This window comes from Lycorma delicatula, chromosome 7 (assembly GCF_047948215.1).
Source record: "Lycorma delicatula isolate Av1 chromosome 7, ASM4794821v1, whole genome shotgun sequence".
NCBI lineage: Eukaryota > Metazoa > Arthropoda > Insecta > Hemiptera > Fulgoridae > Lycorma > Lycorma delicatula.
This window is the reverse complement of record NC_134461.1, coordinates 142,624,228-142,641,580: the sequence shown is the minus strand read 5'-3', so window position 1 is coordinate 142,641,580 and position 17,353 is coordinate 142,624,228. Positions and strand designations below refer to the sequence as shown.

Genomic DNA, 17,353 nt, shown 5'->3' with positions numbered 1-17,353 from the left:
TGCCTTACTTTGAACCAAATGAAGACGCCTCAAGGCTGAGTCGGTAGCTGTCACCATGATTTCGAATCCATACTCCAGAACTGGTCTTACATATAAGCAGTTCTTAAAACTTTTGCGGTTTTGGTTTCCCAAAACTTATTGTCAAAGTTATTCTGTTATTTAATGAGAAACTAATGGATATTTTTGCATATCTTTGAAATTATTAATTTTTTGGTAAACATAGCTAGAATTCCACTATATTAAAGGGGAAATTACGATGATTTTGGCAAAATTGGTATCGGGTTTTTGGCAGATTTTTAAAGGATCCAACTAATTTTCTAGACCAAATGTATGAATACGTGTCGGACTGTTTTTGGCTTTATATTTCAGGATTGACTGAACCTATTTTCTTCAAATTTGGATTAAATATTTCTATACGTATGTGGGCATTATTCATATTATTATGTTTTAAATTCGTTAAGGGGTAGAAGATATCACGTAAAAAGTAAAGCAAATTCGTTACCCACAACGCATATACAAATAATCCAATTTTTTTTCAAAAAAATGAATCCCCACCACGTAAAATTGAAATATATGTTTTGTGTCTTTTGATCTATCATCCGTTGGTTAAAATAGTTTTCAAAAACGTTTTGAGCTTTTATACCTCATATAGAGCAATCAAGAAATATTTAACTATGAACCCCGGATCTAAAGAGTAGAAAATTTTGTTTGAAATGTTTGTTTTTATACTTTATAGGAGGGGGTGTTAAATTTAGAGAAAACTTTTCTTAAGGTAATTTTTTAACCAAGCTATGAATATTTTAAGACAAATTTTTCTTTAAATTTATTTCCCAATAAAAATAAATAACAAAAATATATTTTCCGTTATCGTAATTTATAAAAAAAATCCCCTTGTTCTTACACTCACATATTTTTAAAAATATGGAAAAATAATTTTTAGATTTTTGATCTCAAAACTAATTTTTGTGAATTTTAATCGGTAGCATATTTCATCCAAATGTCCCGAATTTGAATCCCGGATAGGCACGGCATTTTTCACACGCTATAAAACTCCATTTCCAAACCCACGCACAAGCTTCAAGTTTATGTAGTGATATTCAAGAAAAAAAATACGGAAAAATTATGCAAGAACATATGACTTTTTAAGGATATTTAATTTTACATTTTTGTAGAATTTTTTGCGATTTTTATTTTTTTATAACTCTTACTTATTTACTTTACAATTTTTCTTTAACAAATTTGTAGAATCTTTAATTTTACTAATTTTTAGAATGTTTTACGATTTACAGTACTATTTTTTTTACAAATACGTGAACATTTTTTAAAAAATTGTTACGATTTTACAATAATAATTTTCGATCATCGTAGCCCGAAAAGTCGTTGTCAACTTTTTGCTTTTTGAATTGAGATGTTGATATTTTCTAAACATCAGTTCACAACTTTGACAAAAAATGATTTTAGTGTAATTCCTGTTATAAACATAACTAACCATTTGTAGTTGTATATAAATATATAATTACACATAAATATAACAGATTTTAGTAACATTTTCCTTTCACAGATAATAATTTCATCAGTCACACTCGTATTTTTGAAAATTTTTTCAAATTCTTTTTACTGTAAGCTGAAATTATTTGGTATAGTAATTTCTATAAAGTAGTTAGTTATTCCTCTTAATCGTGACTGTAAAAAAATTTAACTGTAACTAACCTTTAGCCAGTATAGCTGGTGTTTAAACTGTAAAGTTTACAGTTAATTTAATATGGTATTCTCATGAGAATCGGTTGAAGTTTATTTCTATTTACTGATGATTGATTTTTGTATATGCATCATAAAAAAAAAAATACAGAAGGCAGAAATTTCTCCTGTGCTTGATGATTTTAAGTAACTTTTAGATCATTCATATAGGCCTGCTGATTATTTAGAATTTTGTTTAAAAATATGTCCGTAAACATTACTATATATTTATAATTATACCCGGTAAAAGAGTATATAAATCTTTCATAGGTTACAAATAATATAAAAATCATACATATTATCAACAGAGAAATAGTTTTCTACGGCATTTTACAACTAATTGGAGAAAATATTTATGAGAATGACAATCTATAAGAATGATGCAATTTTATCGGCTCTTGAAGCATATGTAAGCGTTATTCAATTTCTACTCGCTTGTAAATCTTTTCAAAGTAAATCTTTTCTCTTTGTCTCAATATATGTCACTCAGGTTGAATACATGCATCTTTGACATAATCTATGCTAAAGAAATCTAGTGAATTAGGTTAATCGAAAGTAGCGGATTGTTAGTTGAAGATGGCTGTACCGTTTGATCTTCCCATCTAAAACCAAGCTGGGTTTGATTTTCCCAATCCTGTATCCTCGAAAAATTAAATCAAGTTCAACTTGAACGTGCATTGTCAGAGTGCTCCATTCTTTTAAAAATTTCTCCCCGTTTGATGGTCTTTCAATTGAGGGACGACAACTGTAGATTATTATTTATGAAATAAACGCTTATGTGATACCTTCAGCGTGAACAAAAAAATGCTCAAAAAGATTTATTATACAGTAAAAATTTACCTTTAGACTGCACTTACGGTTTTAAATATCACTGTGGGATTTACTCACCCTTGTATTGAAATATTATGTTCATCATACCACCGATTGATGTGAAACGATGCTCCAACAGTCATTTTTATAATCGATTAGTAACAGAATCTCCGTGACAAAATCATAACGGCGGTAGCTAGAGCCTATTTACTGAAAATGGTCTCACAGTTTTTACCTATTCTCTAAACAGAACTCTTTAGCATTTGATCGTTCAAGTGAATGAAGATGATTTGGATTTTGTAAGTAAACTATCTCAATACTTTGTTCCACTTATCGGTTGCCTAATCATTCTTAAACATTAAAACACAATAAATTCATACCTACTTTAATTTCAGCTACTACTCCTAAGTACATTTCCCACCGAATGATCTTTTCTATACTCAAGAATGTTCTGTTTTCCTTTATTTTTAAAAAAAAATCTTGACTCGTTATAACGACAATAAAGTGACCCGTTTTTGGATTCGGTAAGATTACGATTGATTTGGCGACCCCACTCTATCTCTATCACTCTCTCTCTCTCTCTCTCTCAGAGGAAATTGTAAAGTACCTTGAACCGCATTCTTTTATTTGTAATTGTATATTTTTGTACTACTTTAAATAGAAAATTATTTATATTATTATAGATTATGTAACTGTCATATAAATAAATAAATGCATTTATATTTCATGCAAATTCTAAAGGAAATCATTTTCATGGTTACGATGTACTGATAGAAGTGCAATTCTAGTTACAGAATACCCACAATACATTTTTTTTCGATTAAATCTTTTTTAATAAAAAGCTGTCAATATTCAATTACAAAGTAACATATTCATTGTTAAATAACCGGATTATTTTACTTTATAATTTATGCTGTCAATTTCAATCTCATCATTTCCAGTATTATTTTTTGGATGTACGATTAAAGAGTGAATTTTTTTGATTTAATAATATATTGAGTTTTCTAATTTACTTTAATTTGCAAATAAATTTATCTGATTGGATAATATTTGAAATTACGAATTTTTTTCTTTTTTATTCTGGGTTCTACTCAAGAAATTCTTAGATTTTACCATTTTAATAGGAAAATTGTTTGCTAATTTTCAACTCTACATCCCATTAGAATTTTTTATTGTTGTATTTAATAAATGATAATACATATAAAAATATTTTAACCGGTGATTATATTAGATCTAATTAAGAGATAGCCGTAGTTTTAAAACTTATCTACACTCTTATATAGTATCAGAATGATTTAACATAATTTTATAAAAATTATCTAGTCTTTTCAAATTATTGGAGATTTTTGTATATTTGTAAAAATGGAGTGAGTCATCTTAATTATACTTAATTTTTTTGGTTAAAATAATGCGAAAAAATTTAACTTCATTAAATAAAATTTAAGTAAAAACATAAAACAAGACTAGTTCAGAATTACTTACAATCTAATAGTTCTATTTTTTTCGGAATAAACACTTATGAAGAATGTTAAAATTTTAATTATTACGGTTCAAAAGTTCAGTTATACAAATTTATTGTATTTGTAACTAAGTTTTTACTCGCAGATATGCGCTGTTCTGTTGACACTGGAATGATAATTTGATCCGTGTTAATATCATCTCTTTGTGTAGCCTTTGTAAAAGGTTAGATATTACGGTAAAGAAATCCTAGGTGAAGAATTACGACAAGAAGATGCTAGGAAAGGAAGAGTGAGGGTGATGGCGCTTAGGTCTGGTGACAGGCTGCCAACGGACCTCCTGGAGGATTCCCCGAATGATGAAGCAGGCAGCCACTCCCGATGATGACATCTTCAATGTGGTAGCCGTAGGTAGTTACATTTAACAAAGAGAAAGCCCCTCCTCTTCCGAAGTAATGCCTTGCGGCTGTTCCGCGAAGGAGGATGGTGGGGTGGTGGTTTAGTCGGTATGCACTGACACACATACGCGCTAAGTAAAATCCAGCGGGCTTGTTACGGACACTCTGATAGAGCGTCTGTTATAGGGTTTTCCACCTCAAAAAAAAAAAGGTGAAGAATTACGGAGTAGAAAATAACTTAACTATTGTGTCAGTTCCTTTCCATCAAAAACTTATTCTGAGGATATAGGTGCCCTTCATTAGTTCGATATCAAATATTATTGGGATAATTAAACAAAACATTTTTATAAGATATTGATTTATCTTCGTCGTTTAGACATTTTGATTAACCTATAAAAAACATCTAAGGAAAAAGATGTATATATACATATACACCACACCCGTACGCGCACACGTGCGGGTGTGGTGTGGTAAGTATGTACCAGACATATGTGTGTGGTATGTAGGTACACGCATGCACGCGCGCATACACACACACACACACACACACGCACACGCACACACACACACACACACACACACACACACACACACAAACACACAACTGTTGGAATACCATATACGGTACTTTAAAACTTAGTTTTCTGGTGTAAAAATATTTTCTTAAACTTGTATAAATTGTGGTTTATTAAAAGTCTAACCAACTTGTTCCTTTAAATACGGCCTTTTGTATAAAAGCGTTAACTCGTATGTTTGATTTAGTGGTTTACTTATTAAGTTGCTCACCTGTTTACCGTTTAGAAGCCAAGTGACATCAGGTGTCGGTTTTGCTGCACCAGATGTGCAATTTACTTCAAGCCATTCACCAACTGTGTATACTGGTTTTTGAAATGTAATATTCGGATCGTGTAGTTGGCTCTCTGTAACAAAATTAAATTCATAAAATTCAATATATTGAATTTTTTTAAATTCTTTAATATTAATTATATTTTACAACTATTTGAATTTTAGTTCTATTTTTTTTTTTTTTTTGTAAAATTTTACTTATTTATAATCTTTTGATGAATATTTCAAAGTGGTTTTTTTCCTAATGACTAAAACGCCAAAACATTTCGTTCGATTTTAATTTTTTTTAAAAATCAGAAAATGTTTTTCCCAGAAGTCATCTTTCAATATTAGTATTGTGTTTAGGAGAAACGTAACATACTGAATCATTAAGAAGCTCTTAATGTTACAAAACGGTTTGACTAACATAGGCTAAAAATGATTTATTGTACTTTATTAAACCATTATGACACTTACAGTTCAATCGATATGAATCGTGTAACTTATTGTAATATTTTTCACGTGCTATACATTTATCATTCCTACAATGTAAAAACCTTTAGCTTCTATTCGGTCGGTTTTTTTTTGTTGTAAGAATTCGACATTAATTTTCGTAAAAAATAATTTTTTTTATATTTAAATTTGATGTAGTATCATGAAATATGTATTAAATTAAAAATATTCGGTTTATACCGGTTTATACAACTTTATACGAAGGATTAATTATTATATATTTGTTTTTATGAATATCCATTGTAATTTGAGATTATATTTAAATTTATATACGGTTATAATGTAAGAGTTTACACATAAGAGAGGGATTTTTTTAACTGACTGGGGAAGTTGGATAATGATGAATTTGGATAAGATACTACTAACAACCACTTAGACAATACTGGGCTACGCAACTTACGTAGTGTCCTAGTTTTCTTATTGTGAACCCATCGGGTTGGTCTAGTAGTGAACGCGTCTTCCCAAATCAGCTGATTTGGAAGTGGAGAGTTCCAGCGTTCAATTCCTAATAAAGGCAGTCAATTTTATACGGATTTGAATACTGGATCGTGGATACCGGTGTTCTTTGGTGGTCGGGTTTCAATTAACAACACATCTTAGGAACGGTCGAACTGAGACTATAAAAGACTACACTTAATTTAAATTCGTACATATCATCCTCATTCATCCTCTGAAGTAATACCTGAACGTTAATTCACGGAGGTTAAACAGGAAAAAAGGTTTTCTTATTGTTAATAAAAACTATTGAAAAAATTCGCGTACACATAAAAATATCTTCACGTTCATTTGTAAAAGAAAGAAAACTAAATAAGCAATATAAAACACAGGAAATTAACGAAAACATCTAGAAATTGGCGATTAGTTTTAATTTCTCTTTATATTAGTAGTCACAATAAGGAATAATTTTTAGAGCAATAAATAAATAAATAATTATATAAAATTTAATAATCGTAATAACTTAGTCAAAATGTTACGTAGGTAACGTGCATACATTAAAATTGAATAAATCAGTAAAAATTTAGGCTATAAATCAAATCAAAATCAGCAAAGCAAATAGATAACTTTCACGTTCGGTTCAGGTCTCATTTCATAGCAAAACGCATAAAATTATGACTCACCTCACCACATTAGTACCGAATTCGGCCACCAACTCTGTCACTAGTGTTGTTAAAAATGAATACATTTACTGGTACGGAACATTTACTGTGCGTTTTGGTTTCACGTTGAACAACTGCTGTTCAACGTAATTTTTGTAGAGAGTACGGTAGGAAGCCTCGTATTAGGCATACAATTTATTATTGGCGCCAAACCTTCGTTGAAACAGGTTATTCTACTAAACACAAAATCATCAGGACGCCAACTCATCCCTAAAGCTGCTATGGAACAACTCAGAAAAAACTTTTGCAAGTACTCCGAAGAAATCAACTCGACGTGCGTCACGTGAGACTGACATTCTAAAAACGACTGTTTGGCGCGTATTAAACTATTGCACTTGAAGCTGTACAAACTAACCGTGGTTCAACACATTACAGATGACAAAGTTGCTCGGCTGCAACGTAAATGATTGATATAATTACAGACGACGATACATTTTTTACAATGTAATTTTTAGCGATGAGTCAACGTTTCACGTCATCGGCAAGGTGAACACCTATAATTGCCGAATATGGGGTACCAAAAACCCTCGTGAAACTGCAGAACATAAGTAAATTTTATACGGGAGCGTATAAATAAAAGAAATTACTTAGAGACACAAAACACAAAACTCCGTAAAAAAGTGCTATCCGGCACATATCGGACGATGATTGACTCATGCCTATGCGAGCTAATATAACGTCGCCGACAAGAAGACAATGATTTGTTTATTCGATGGAAACTTCATGATATTGTGTCCTACTGGCTTCTAAATAGCTAGTTATCTAGTTTTTGATTTTTAAACCTTTGTTAAAATAGTAAAAATTCAACGTAAACAGATAATCGATAAGATTCTAATAGTATACGACTATCTCAGTGTAAGATGGCTGTGAGGCCAGGATTTATGATACGGCATGGACAGGTCCAAAACAAATTAATTTAATTGTATTTTAAAGTAAAAAAAAAAACCAAATTAATGTTGATTTTTTGTTTTAGGTAAACTGGAATATATTTGGGAAACACAAGTAATTGCTGTTAACTAGTAATCTTATTTCTCACAATAAATACATACAACGCATACAACAACGCATATTTTCAAGGTAAAATCACTGACGAGTCAATTTTTAGGATTATTAAAGTAACTGATAATTAGATTTAGTCTTCTTTACAGATCTACATCTCTTCATTAGCATTTGAGTCACGTGACTGATATACAGAGCGTTCAAAATGTCGCAATCTGTACTTTCGGCATTAGGTTGGTTGTCCTGTGGGTTCGTTGGGCATTTCTCAGTAATAAACCAACACGTCAGTAGTAGAATTGTGATTGAACGTGATTCTTTTCGTGTGTTTCGTTTATGGGAATCAATAGTTGCAAGAAATTAATGGTATTTTCGGTAGAGGAACGCATTTTTCTTTTGGAAACCTCTTTCGTGAAGATGACATGTATACCGATTTAGTAAATAACAAGTTTTCTGAAAAGTTTTCAAATACTCCTGTTCCAATAGCCAAACTCTTATCGAAACATTTCGGACAACGGATTTAAGACAAAGACGCTGATCTAAGTGAAAGACCACCTTAACTAAAAAACAGAAGCTGCCTTGATATTTCGGATGCTGTGGCCAAAAGTCCATCATAGTCAATGTAATCAAAGTTAGCACAGCATTAAAATATCGGATTTAAAGCTGCAAGAAAAGAGCTAAAACTTTTCCTCTATGAAATCATGTGTGTTCAGTAACTGAAACTTATAGATCATGCCAAAAGATTAAATTATTGTCAATAATTTAAACGTTTTATTGACCAAACTTCAGTAAATATCCTCGCCATTAAATTTTCACAAATGAAGCGTGTTTTAATCTGGGAAGGTATATTAATTCACAAAATACACAACTGTGGTCGACAACTAATCCCCATGCATTACACGAATAATCTTTACACCAAGCGAAAATTGTGTGAATAGAACGCCCGTTGCGGGTCCAATCATTTTTAAAAATATAGTTAATAGTGATCGTTATTGTACTGTTTTGACTTCATTAGTCAGTTAACAGAAGAAAATCAATCACAAGATGGCGCCATAGTGCATAAAGCTAACAGGTCAATGACTTTAATATGAAATGTCTTTGGTGAACCAATCATTTCGAAGGTTTGGTGACCTGCACGATTGCCCGATATGACTCCCTTATATTACTTTCTAGGGGCCACGTAACAAACAGTGAATGGCAACAGACCACACACTATTGACAAAGTAAAAACCGCAGTAAGGGCATACGTACGAGACATTCCAATATATCAGCTGGTTAAAGTATTAGAAAAAAATTGAAACGTGTGCAGTGTTGTATTGATTTTGGTGGAGGTCATTTCCTTTTATAAACTATTCCAGTTATTGTAATATCCGTTTTATAAAATAACGAAATAAAAATATAAAGTTATAATTAAGAATGTTTCGTCATTACGCTTGCATAATTCCAGTGCACAGCAATTTTCTGAACGCTCTGCCTAAGAATCAGTTTGAAGTACACATCTCAAAACCACGCACATTTCTTAAATACTCCATTCCTAAGCCACCGTAATAGCTATAACTCTTTCAAGTTCATTAATATAATTACTCACTTATCAACAGTTTCTCAAAAATGAGTGTAAAGTTTTCCTTTTTAACAATTAGGTCTCAGAAACTGTTTTTAAGAAAATTAATAGTTTTTAAGATATTAAAATCTTTTGTATCGTGTTGTGAAATGCCGGATGTCTAAAATAATTACAATTTTCTGTAATCTACAACTATAAAATATTAAAGACCTTATGTGAAAAAGATTATATAAGTTAGATTAACAAAAAAGTAACAAATATTTAAAAATGCAACTTAAAATTGTAAAAGTTTAATTTTCGATTTGATTAAAATTTATTAAAAAAATGTATAAACTTTAATTTTGTCAGGGAACCGTTAAATTGATACGTAAGTTTAAGTTATGCATTATAATCGAATTGCATTTCAGTGGTCTCAAACCACATAGTCGCTAACACATTTCCTGTTTAATTGGTTCCGTTATATCAAATTTACATCGTAGAACATTTGTTACCTGCTGTTAATGTAAAACACCTTTAAAATTATTGAATACATATTAAATTAAATTACAATCGAAAACTAATTTCTTAAATAATATTAAAAAAAAAGAGAATCGTGTTTTTTTGCCCCAGTGTTTAATGTATAATCAGTTCCAATTACCAGAACCATAATTAAAATTGAATATAAAAAAATGACATGCAGATAAAAGTTTTCCTTGAAGTCCCTCAAAGAAATTTGTGTGTGTGTGTGTGTGTGTGTGTATATATATATATATATATATATATATATACACACATTTCTGTGAATAACGAATTTATACAAACATGAGTCCTAGAAACATTGATGAAGTTCAGATTATAAAGTACAAACAAAACACAAAAAAAATTTCGCATAGAAACAGTGAAATAGTGAAACAAATCAAAGAACCAACAGGAGTAAGTGGGAAACGAAATGAACAATTTTGACTATGCACAAACCAAGGGAGCCGATCCAGCTGAAATGTCTGAGAACTTACAGATCCAGTATATGCATTCGCTTAAGGCGCCTTACATCCTCGGTATTATCCAGTAGGTTAATTGCATGCTAGTTCACATGCCTGTTTATTCTCGTTTTTTATCTTGCACCGAATTCAAATATCTCCTCTCCAACGGTTGGTAATCACAGATAATCGTATATTTCTGTGTTGCAAACCACGGCGCTTCTGATATATTTTAAAATAGTTTCCTGGGAAATCGCTGTACGATTTTAAAGTTTCTCTCACTTGTCTAGTTGGATTCCGTTGGTTCAAATGGTTTTCAGGATCGCTGAGTTTAGCAATCGCTTTTTGGTAATGATTTTTGCGACCTCCTGCCTAACAACCAGTATATCACCCTGAACTTACTGTTAAGCTGCATCCTTTTCTTCTTGATATGAATTCTCCACGTCAGACGGCGATCCACATGCCGTCCTAAGTATCGCATACTGTTACCGTGCGAAATGAAAACGCAATTAAGTTGAACTGGCGGACAGATATTCCTCCTCATTTCAAACGTAACGTGTGTAGACTTAGCCGTATTAACCTTTATCTTCCATTTAGCTAGTCATTTGTTAATTAGATCCAGTACAGTCTGACTTTAGTAGAAGCTGTGGTCAGCATCCACAGTCAGAATCGCCGTGTCATCCGCCAACGATCAAACTATGACGTTCTCTACAATCGGAAGGTCGTGGATACCGCTGTTCTTTGGTGGTTGGGTTTCAATTAACCACACATCTCAGGAACGGTCGACCTGAGACTGTACAAGACTACACTTCATTTAAATTCATACATGTCTTCCTCATTCATCCTCTGAAGTATTATCTGAGAGGTAACTACTGGAGGCTAAACAGGAAAAAGAAAAAAAAGAAAGGTCCGCTCTGAAGACCGAGTGTAGACCCGGCCCCAGAAATGAACCCTGAGGAACGACCAAACCAGCATCAAAGAATTCAGACAATCTTGAATGAATCTCATCTTGAATGAAACATCCTTCCAGGTAGGTATCTGTGTCGGATACGGTTGAGGAAGGCTCCTTTTCAATTTGTAGAGTAGGCCAGGAAGTCAGACCTTATCAAAAAGCTGTGAGACATCCAAAACTACCGAGCAATGCAGCTTTTCTGCTAGGCTCTCGTCGGTAACGTTGACAATTCTGTGTGTTTGTTCGATCACATCTGAAGCCGAATTGATGATCAGGAATAACACGCCTTCCTTCAAAATTATTCATTACCATCTGCAACATATTATTCGTCGGGAAGCTCGTATTTCGAAGAATGTCACTACAGAGATGTATTATATACTAGATGGCCTTGAATGAACGTTTTAAAAACTAAAATTTTAAAGAATAAAAAATCTCTAATTTGTTTGTATATTTTATTTTTGTCATAAATGTAAATTTTTAATTTTATATTTAACATTATAATATCTTATTAAGGACATTCAAAAATTTGATTACCGTAAAAGTTTTCTAATCGTGGTAATACATTTTTGTTATTGCTTTATAAAAACATGAAATTATTCTATTAGTAAAAGTCAGCACCTTGATGTTACACATTACGGAAAATTCGTAAATTTATTTTGTAAACTACTCGTAATAGTAAAATTGTAAAGATTTTGCAATGAAAATGATGTGCCATGTATTGTATGATTTGACCGACATAGCCAGAAAAGTCATGCAATACCGCCAGCATGGTTATTTGATTTGATCATTTTACCCTGTGAGAATGAAAATTTTTACCGTATGAAAAATACCATATCTGACCGGGATTCGAACCCAGGACCTCCGGAGAAAGGTTGAGACACTACCACTCCGCCATGGAGATCTCGGCGGAGTATTGAGGAATTTTAATGGATAACTTGCGGAAAATAGAAATTATATCATCTATTATTACCTAGATTATTTAATTAATATTGTTGAAATTATATACTTCTTAATTATTATTAAACTACACAAGAACAGTAAAATAAATTAAAAGGAAAATCTAAATATAAATGAAAATAAAAATAAATAAAAGAATTAAACCGATGTTACTTTTATATACCAATTAATTCTTAGGACATATTTTAATGTAGAAGTTGGTAATAGAACAAAATAACGAAATTAAATTAGATAAAATACGACTTTAAAATTGAAATACTCAAGGATTTAATTAAATTCAAAACATTTGTTATATAAAATAACGAAATAATATAAAAACTGAAATAATAACAATAATAAAAGGTAAACTTTCTTGCTTGCAGTTTATAATAAGATTTTATACCTCTAATCGTATATAATAACTTGTTCATTTCTAAGTTTTTGAGAAAAACATAATCTGATTATTAATATCTAATTTTTTTACCAAATAGTTAATTATATTATTATTGTTTTTAATATTCACTAATATTAATTCCCATGTATACTTTCAAATAATTTATATGGTTAGGATAGTACAGTTATATAGCTATTAGTTTCTCACTTTATTATTCAATAATTTCTAGTTCAAAAACCTTACCCGTCAACCTATTACTAATCAGTACCTTGTCTTCATAGGTGAGGGTAGTTAATATTAACCGTAATGCTAACCACATCGCTTTCACGTCTATTTTTAATAGCTCAACTAATTGATACAGGGTTTTTAATTTTTTTACTTAGAATTTTTCATTTTTTATGAATGAATTCTTTTCATTCATGCAAGAAATGTGACTATAGAATTGGATCTTGCATTTTCGAATAATTAGGGTGAATCTTTCACAGCGTGTGTAGAGCTCTTTGTTGGTTCAGAGTTTGTGGTTATCTACGGGTTTCCTTGGACCTAGGACTTTTCTGAGAATCTGTCTTTCTGCGCGTTCAACTACTTAGGGTTTTGCGTTTTGTTAGCGGTCCCAATCATTCTACTGCATACAAACGAATGCTTGAATGCAACAGAACGGGCGGAAGGAAGCTTTTGTACGAGTAGTGGCGGGTCTTGGCGTTGATGAAGATGTATTTTTTATTGTATATGTTTCGTGTGAGTTGGTATGCGAATTTCAGTCCGCGTACTCATTCATTCATCGCTTCATTTTCAGAGATGTTGAGCGTGACGGTTTCCCTGAGGAATTTCAATTTATAAATTTGATCTTTATCGATCGGAATACGTTTGGGCAGTTTTTAATATTTGTGGTGAATTATGATTTTTCATAGGAAACTTCGAGGCTAGATTTAGCTGGTATCCTGTGAAAGATTTAGAGTTGTCGGGGCTGCGGTTTCTATGTTTTTATACAGCAGAATGATGTCGGCAAAAGTTCAAACCAGTTGATGTTGAGGTTGAGCTTTTTGTATCCGAGATGAATTTGGTTGAGAAGTTTCAGGTGTGTCATTTAAGGATAATGCAACTATTTATAAAGATACTTCCAAATTGAATACATCTTAACTCTGATTAAAATATATTTGTTCTCTCGAAAATTGAAAAGTTTATTACAGATCTTCGTGGTATCCAAACAAAATAAAAGTTGTAAGAGTTTTTTTTTTAGTTTAACAATTTTATTTTTAACTTAGGCATAGGCCTTATTTATTTTAATCTAATCTAATCCCTAAATATATTTATAGCAAAATACTTATTCGATTTGTAAAAATTAAAGACATTAAAATTGAAACAATTGAGTGCATATTTTTTAAATTACTAATACTGAGAAAAATAGTGAGTTCTTTGTAATTTTTTAGTTTTTTTCAGAATAAATGTTGCCAAAATAGTTGAACAAAAATAAACTGGAAAAAATAAAATATTGATTAAATTTCAATGGATTTAAATGTTATTATTATTATTTTAATTATTGCATTGTGTATTCCATCGGCATTTGAAGAAATTATTTTTTTTTTATTTACACTGAGAATTTATTTTAGTACCATTTTATTTTATAATAAAACTTTTGAAATTTAAAAGAGAGTTCATACCCTGCTGTCGAAAAATGATTTGTTTGTGAGCCTCGTTAGGGAACAAAAAAAAATCACTAAATAAGAATAACAATTGAAATACTTTTCCTATAGGTTATATTTAAAAAATTTTTCGTAGGGGATCCCTTTCCAAGTAGCAAGTAAATATCAGTTTCCGGAAAAACATGGATAAGTTATCTGTATATATCCACTTAAATAGCTCATAAATACAGTACAATCTCCTAACACAATACCAGTCTATTACTATTATTCTGGCTTTTGTAATTTAGTTTCTTTTTCAGGTTTCTATAAATCTTGAATACTTCAATTATTATTTATCAGTATTATTCTCACAACCATAAGGATAACCAGCACTGCGTGGTTCCTAGGGACGAAACCCTCTGACTAAGTGGGAATGGCAATTGAAATGAGCTCTGCGAGAATGGCAAGCGAGTTATTCCTGATTAAATTTTGCGAGACGGAATTCGGGTAATTGAAAAATTAAAAAAAAAGGGTTATCAAACTAGTAGATATATCATTCTAATACTTAACAATGAGTATGCGCTTAATAAAAAGATAAAAACATTAAAAAAATATTGGTGTGGATACATCACTTCCTTGTACACCTATTAAATTATATATACACATTTTTAAAAGTGCATAAAATTTTATTTCATTAATAACTTCTGGTATTTTTTTTTTTATTACTGAATTATTATCGTAATTTTTTTTTTACAATCAGTGGTTAATAACTATTAATAAATAAATATATGTACATTTAAAAAAAGAGTTAAAAAAGGAAAAGGAGTTGAAGTCTGATTCGAACCGATGAGCTTTCCTTTTATAAGATTCAAATATTTTATTAATTAAAATTTCATTTGGCTCTAACTCTGGAACCGATGAAAATAAGTACCATTTATTATATATCGTTGAAAAGTTCTCAATGAGGGCTTATTATTTCTATTAATAAAAAGTCCATAATTCAAATTTTTTAGATTTTGAGCTTTTTTGGACACTTTTGGTTCAGTCGATTGCAATTAAAAGAGAAGGTACACAACTAGAAGTTATAACAGTTCTAAATCCAAAATTTCAACATCCTACGGCTAATCGTTTTTGAGTTATGCGAGATACGTACATACAGACATCACGCCGAACTAGTCAAAATGGATATTTTTGTTGAAACCGGAAAACCGAAATTTTTCACGATCACAATACTTTCTTTACTTCGTACAAGAAAGTAATTAATGTATTTCAGTAAAATTAAAACGATACTTCACTACAAAGCGCTATCGAATTGAAAACAAAGTAATTTAAAAGACCTATTAAAAAATATTCCATTTTATAATTTTATATTCTATTTTATTAATTAATATTCTATTTTGTAATTATAAAATAAGACCATTAAAAAAGAAAAAGTTATTAAAAAAGACTTTTAATAAAAACAAGATCTATAAAAATAAATAAGTATCCCGTTGATGCAAATTTTATTTCAGTAGTACTTTAGATTTTTAAATAGTATATTAATTTTTTTTTTTAAATCCTTGGTGCAGATATAAACGGTCTGGATAGTTGAATATCTGGAAAATCGAGGTTCGAGTAATAGGCGTCATATCACATTGTACTTTATAATACCAATCTTTATTTAATTAGAAGGTAAAAGTGAATTATAGTACAAATAAATACGACGAATATCATTTTCATTTGATACTGATAAATTATAGATTAAAAAACATTACTTAATAAACCAGTAAATAAAATATTTTCAGTTTTTACATTTTTAACAAAGCTACATTAACTTAATTAAACATTATGTAATTTCTGTATAAATTTACCTTATACAGTGAGTGAATAAATAGTACAACATTGTTGTACTAACAATGCAAACAACTTAGTTATATTGCTTGGGTACTATATTAATTATATTGAATATTCTTAACAATTATTACTCCCTCCAGTCTGACTATATCTAACACTAACGCCTATCGTTTATTTTAGCTTTTATTTTATTATTAATTAAGCTAAATGTTATTTTAATAGTATTATAAACGTATATTTATTTTTAGTTCTATCCTAATGTAAACAGATTGATCGTAAAACGTTTTCTAAATAATTCGTCAAACAGTAGCGAATGACAAGTGCGCAATTAGTGCAGTTAATTCACGGTCTAGGATTAGAGCTAGTGCCGTTAAACTCATTGTATAAAATGGTTGAAACATAAACAACATGCATTGTTATTGGTACGAGTCCTTTTCAGTATGACTGAACATTATCTCAATTTAACATGAGTAGTAAAGTTTGTTTACTGGTGTTAGGATAAAATTAAGAAAAAATAAAATATTATTTTTATTGTAATGTTATAATAATACCAACGTAATTTTTTTTTCACAAAAATTTAAGATAAAAGAAAAAAAAACCACTTTGTTCAATTTATCATTACCCGGTCTAATGCTTAAACTGATCATGCATTTTTTTTCTTTAAAGCTTTATTAATTCTAAGTAAAGAACATTAATGTATCTAATTTAATCTTTTTCTGTTTATTTTATTTAAAAAAGAAAAATTAACTACGAGGGTAAATCAATTATTATCCGCAATGTAGTAATACATTTTATTGAAATTCAAATAGGAAACTTACATTTACAACATTTTTCAACATAGTCACCTTGCATTTCAACGCACTTGGTCCATCGTTGCACAAGCTTCCTGATGCTCTCATAAAAGAAGGTTTTCGGTTGAGCCTGCGAGCCAGGAATGCACCGCTTCTTTCACTGTTTCGTCCGAGGTAAATCGACGGCCCCTTAATGGCTCTTTGAGTGGACTAAACAAATAGCAGTCAGAAGGGGCAAGATCAGGACTATACGGAAGACGAGCCGGTACTTCAAAGTTGAGTTTCTAAAGCGTTTCAGCAGTGTGGCGAGCAGTATGTGGACGGGCATTGTCGTGCAACAACACAACACCTTTCGACAGCAGTCTTCGGCGTTTGCTTCAAATTTCAGGCTTCAGCTTGACAGTAAATATCGTAA

At 30.7% G+C, this 17,353-nt stretch overlaps 1 protein-coding gene across 1 annotated transcript in view; it reads right to left on the bottom strand.

Moving 5' to 3' along the window:
* LOC142328123 (cell adhesion molecule 1-like) overlaps window positions 1-17,353 on the bottom strand; it is a 615,871-nt gene that overhangs the window by 50,955 nt on the left and 547,563 nt on the right. Inside the window, exon 5 of the mRNA XM_075371644.1 lies at window positions 5,189-5,322. Within this exon, the coding sequence (XP_075227759.1) occupies window positions 5,189-5,322 (134 nt within the window). The remainder of the gene's footprint in view (window positions 1-5,188; window positions 5,323-17,353) is intronic.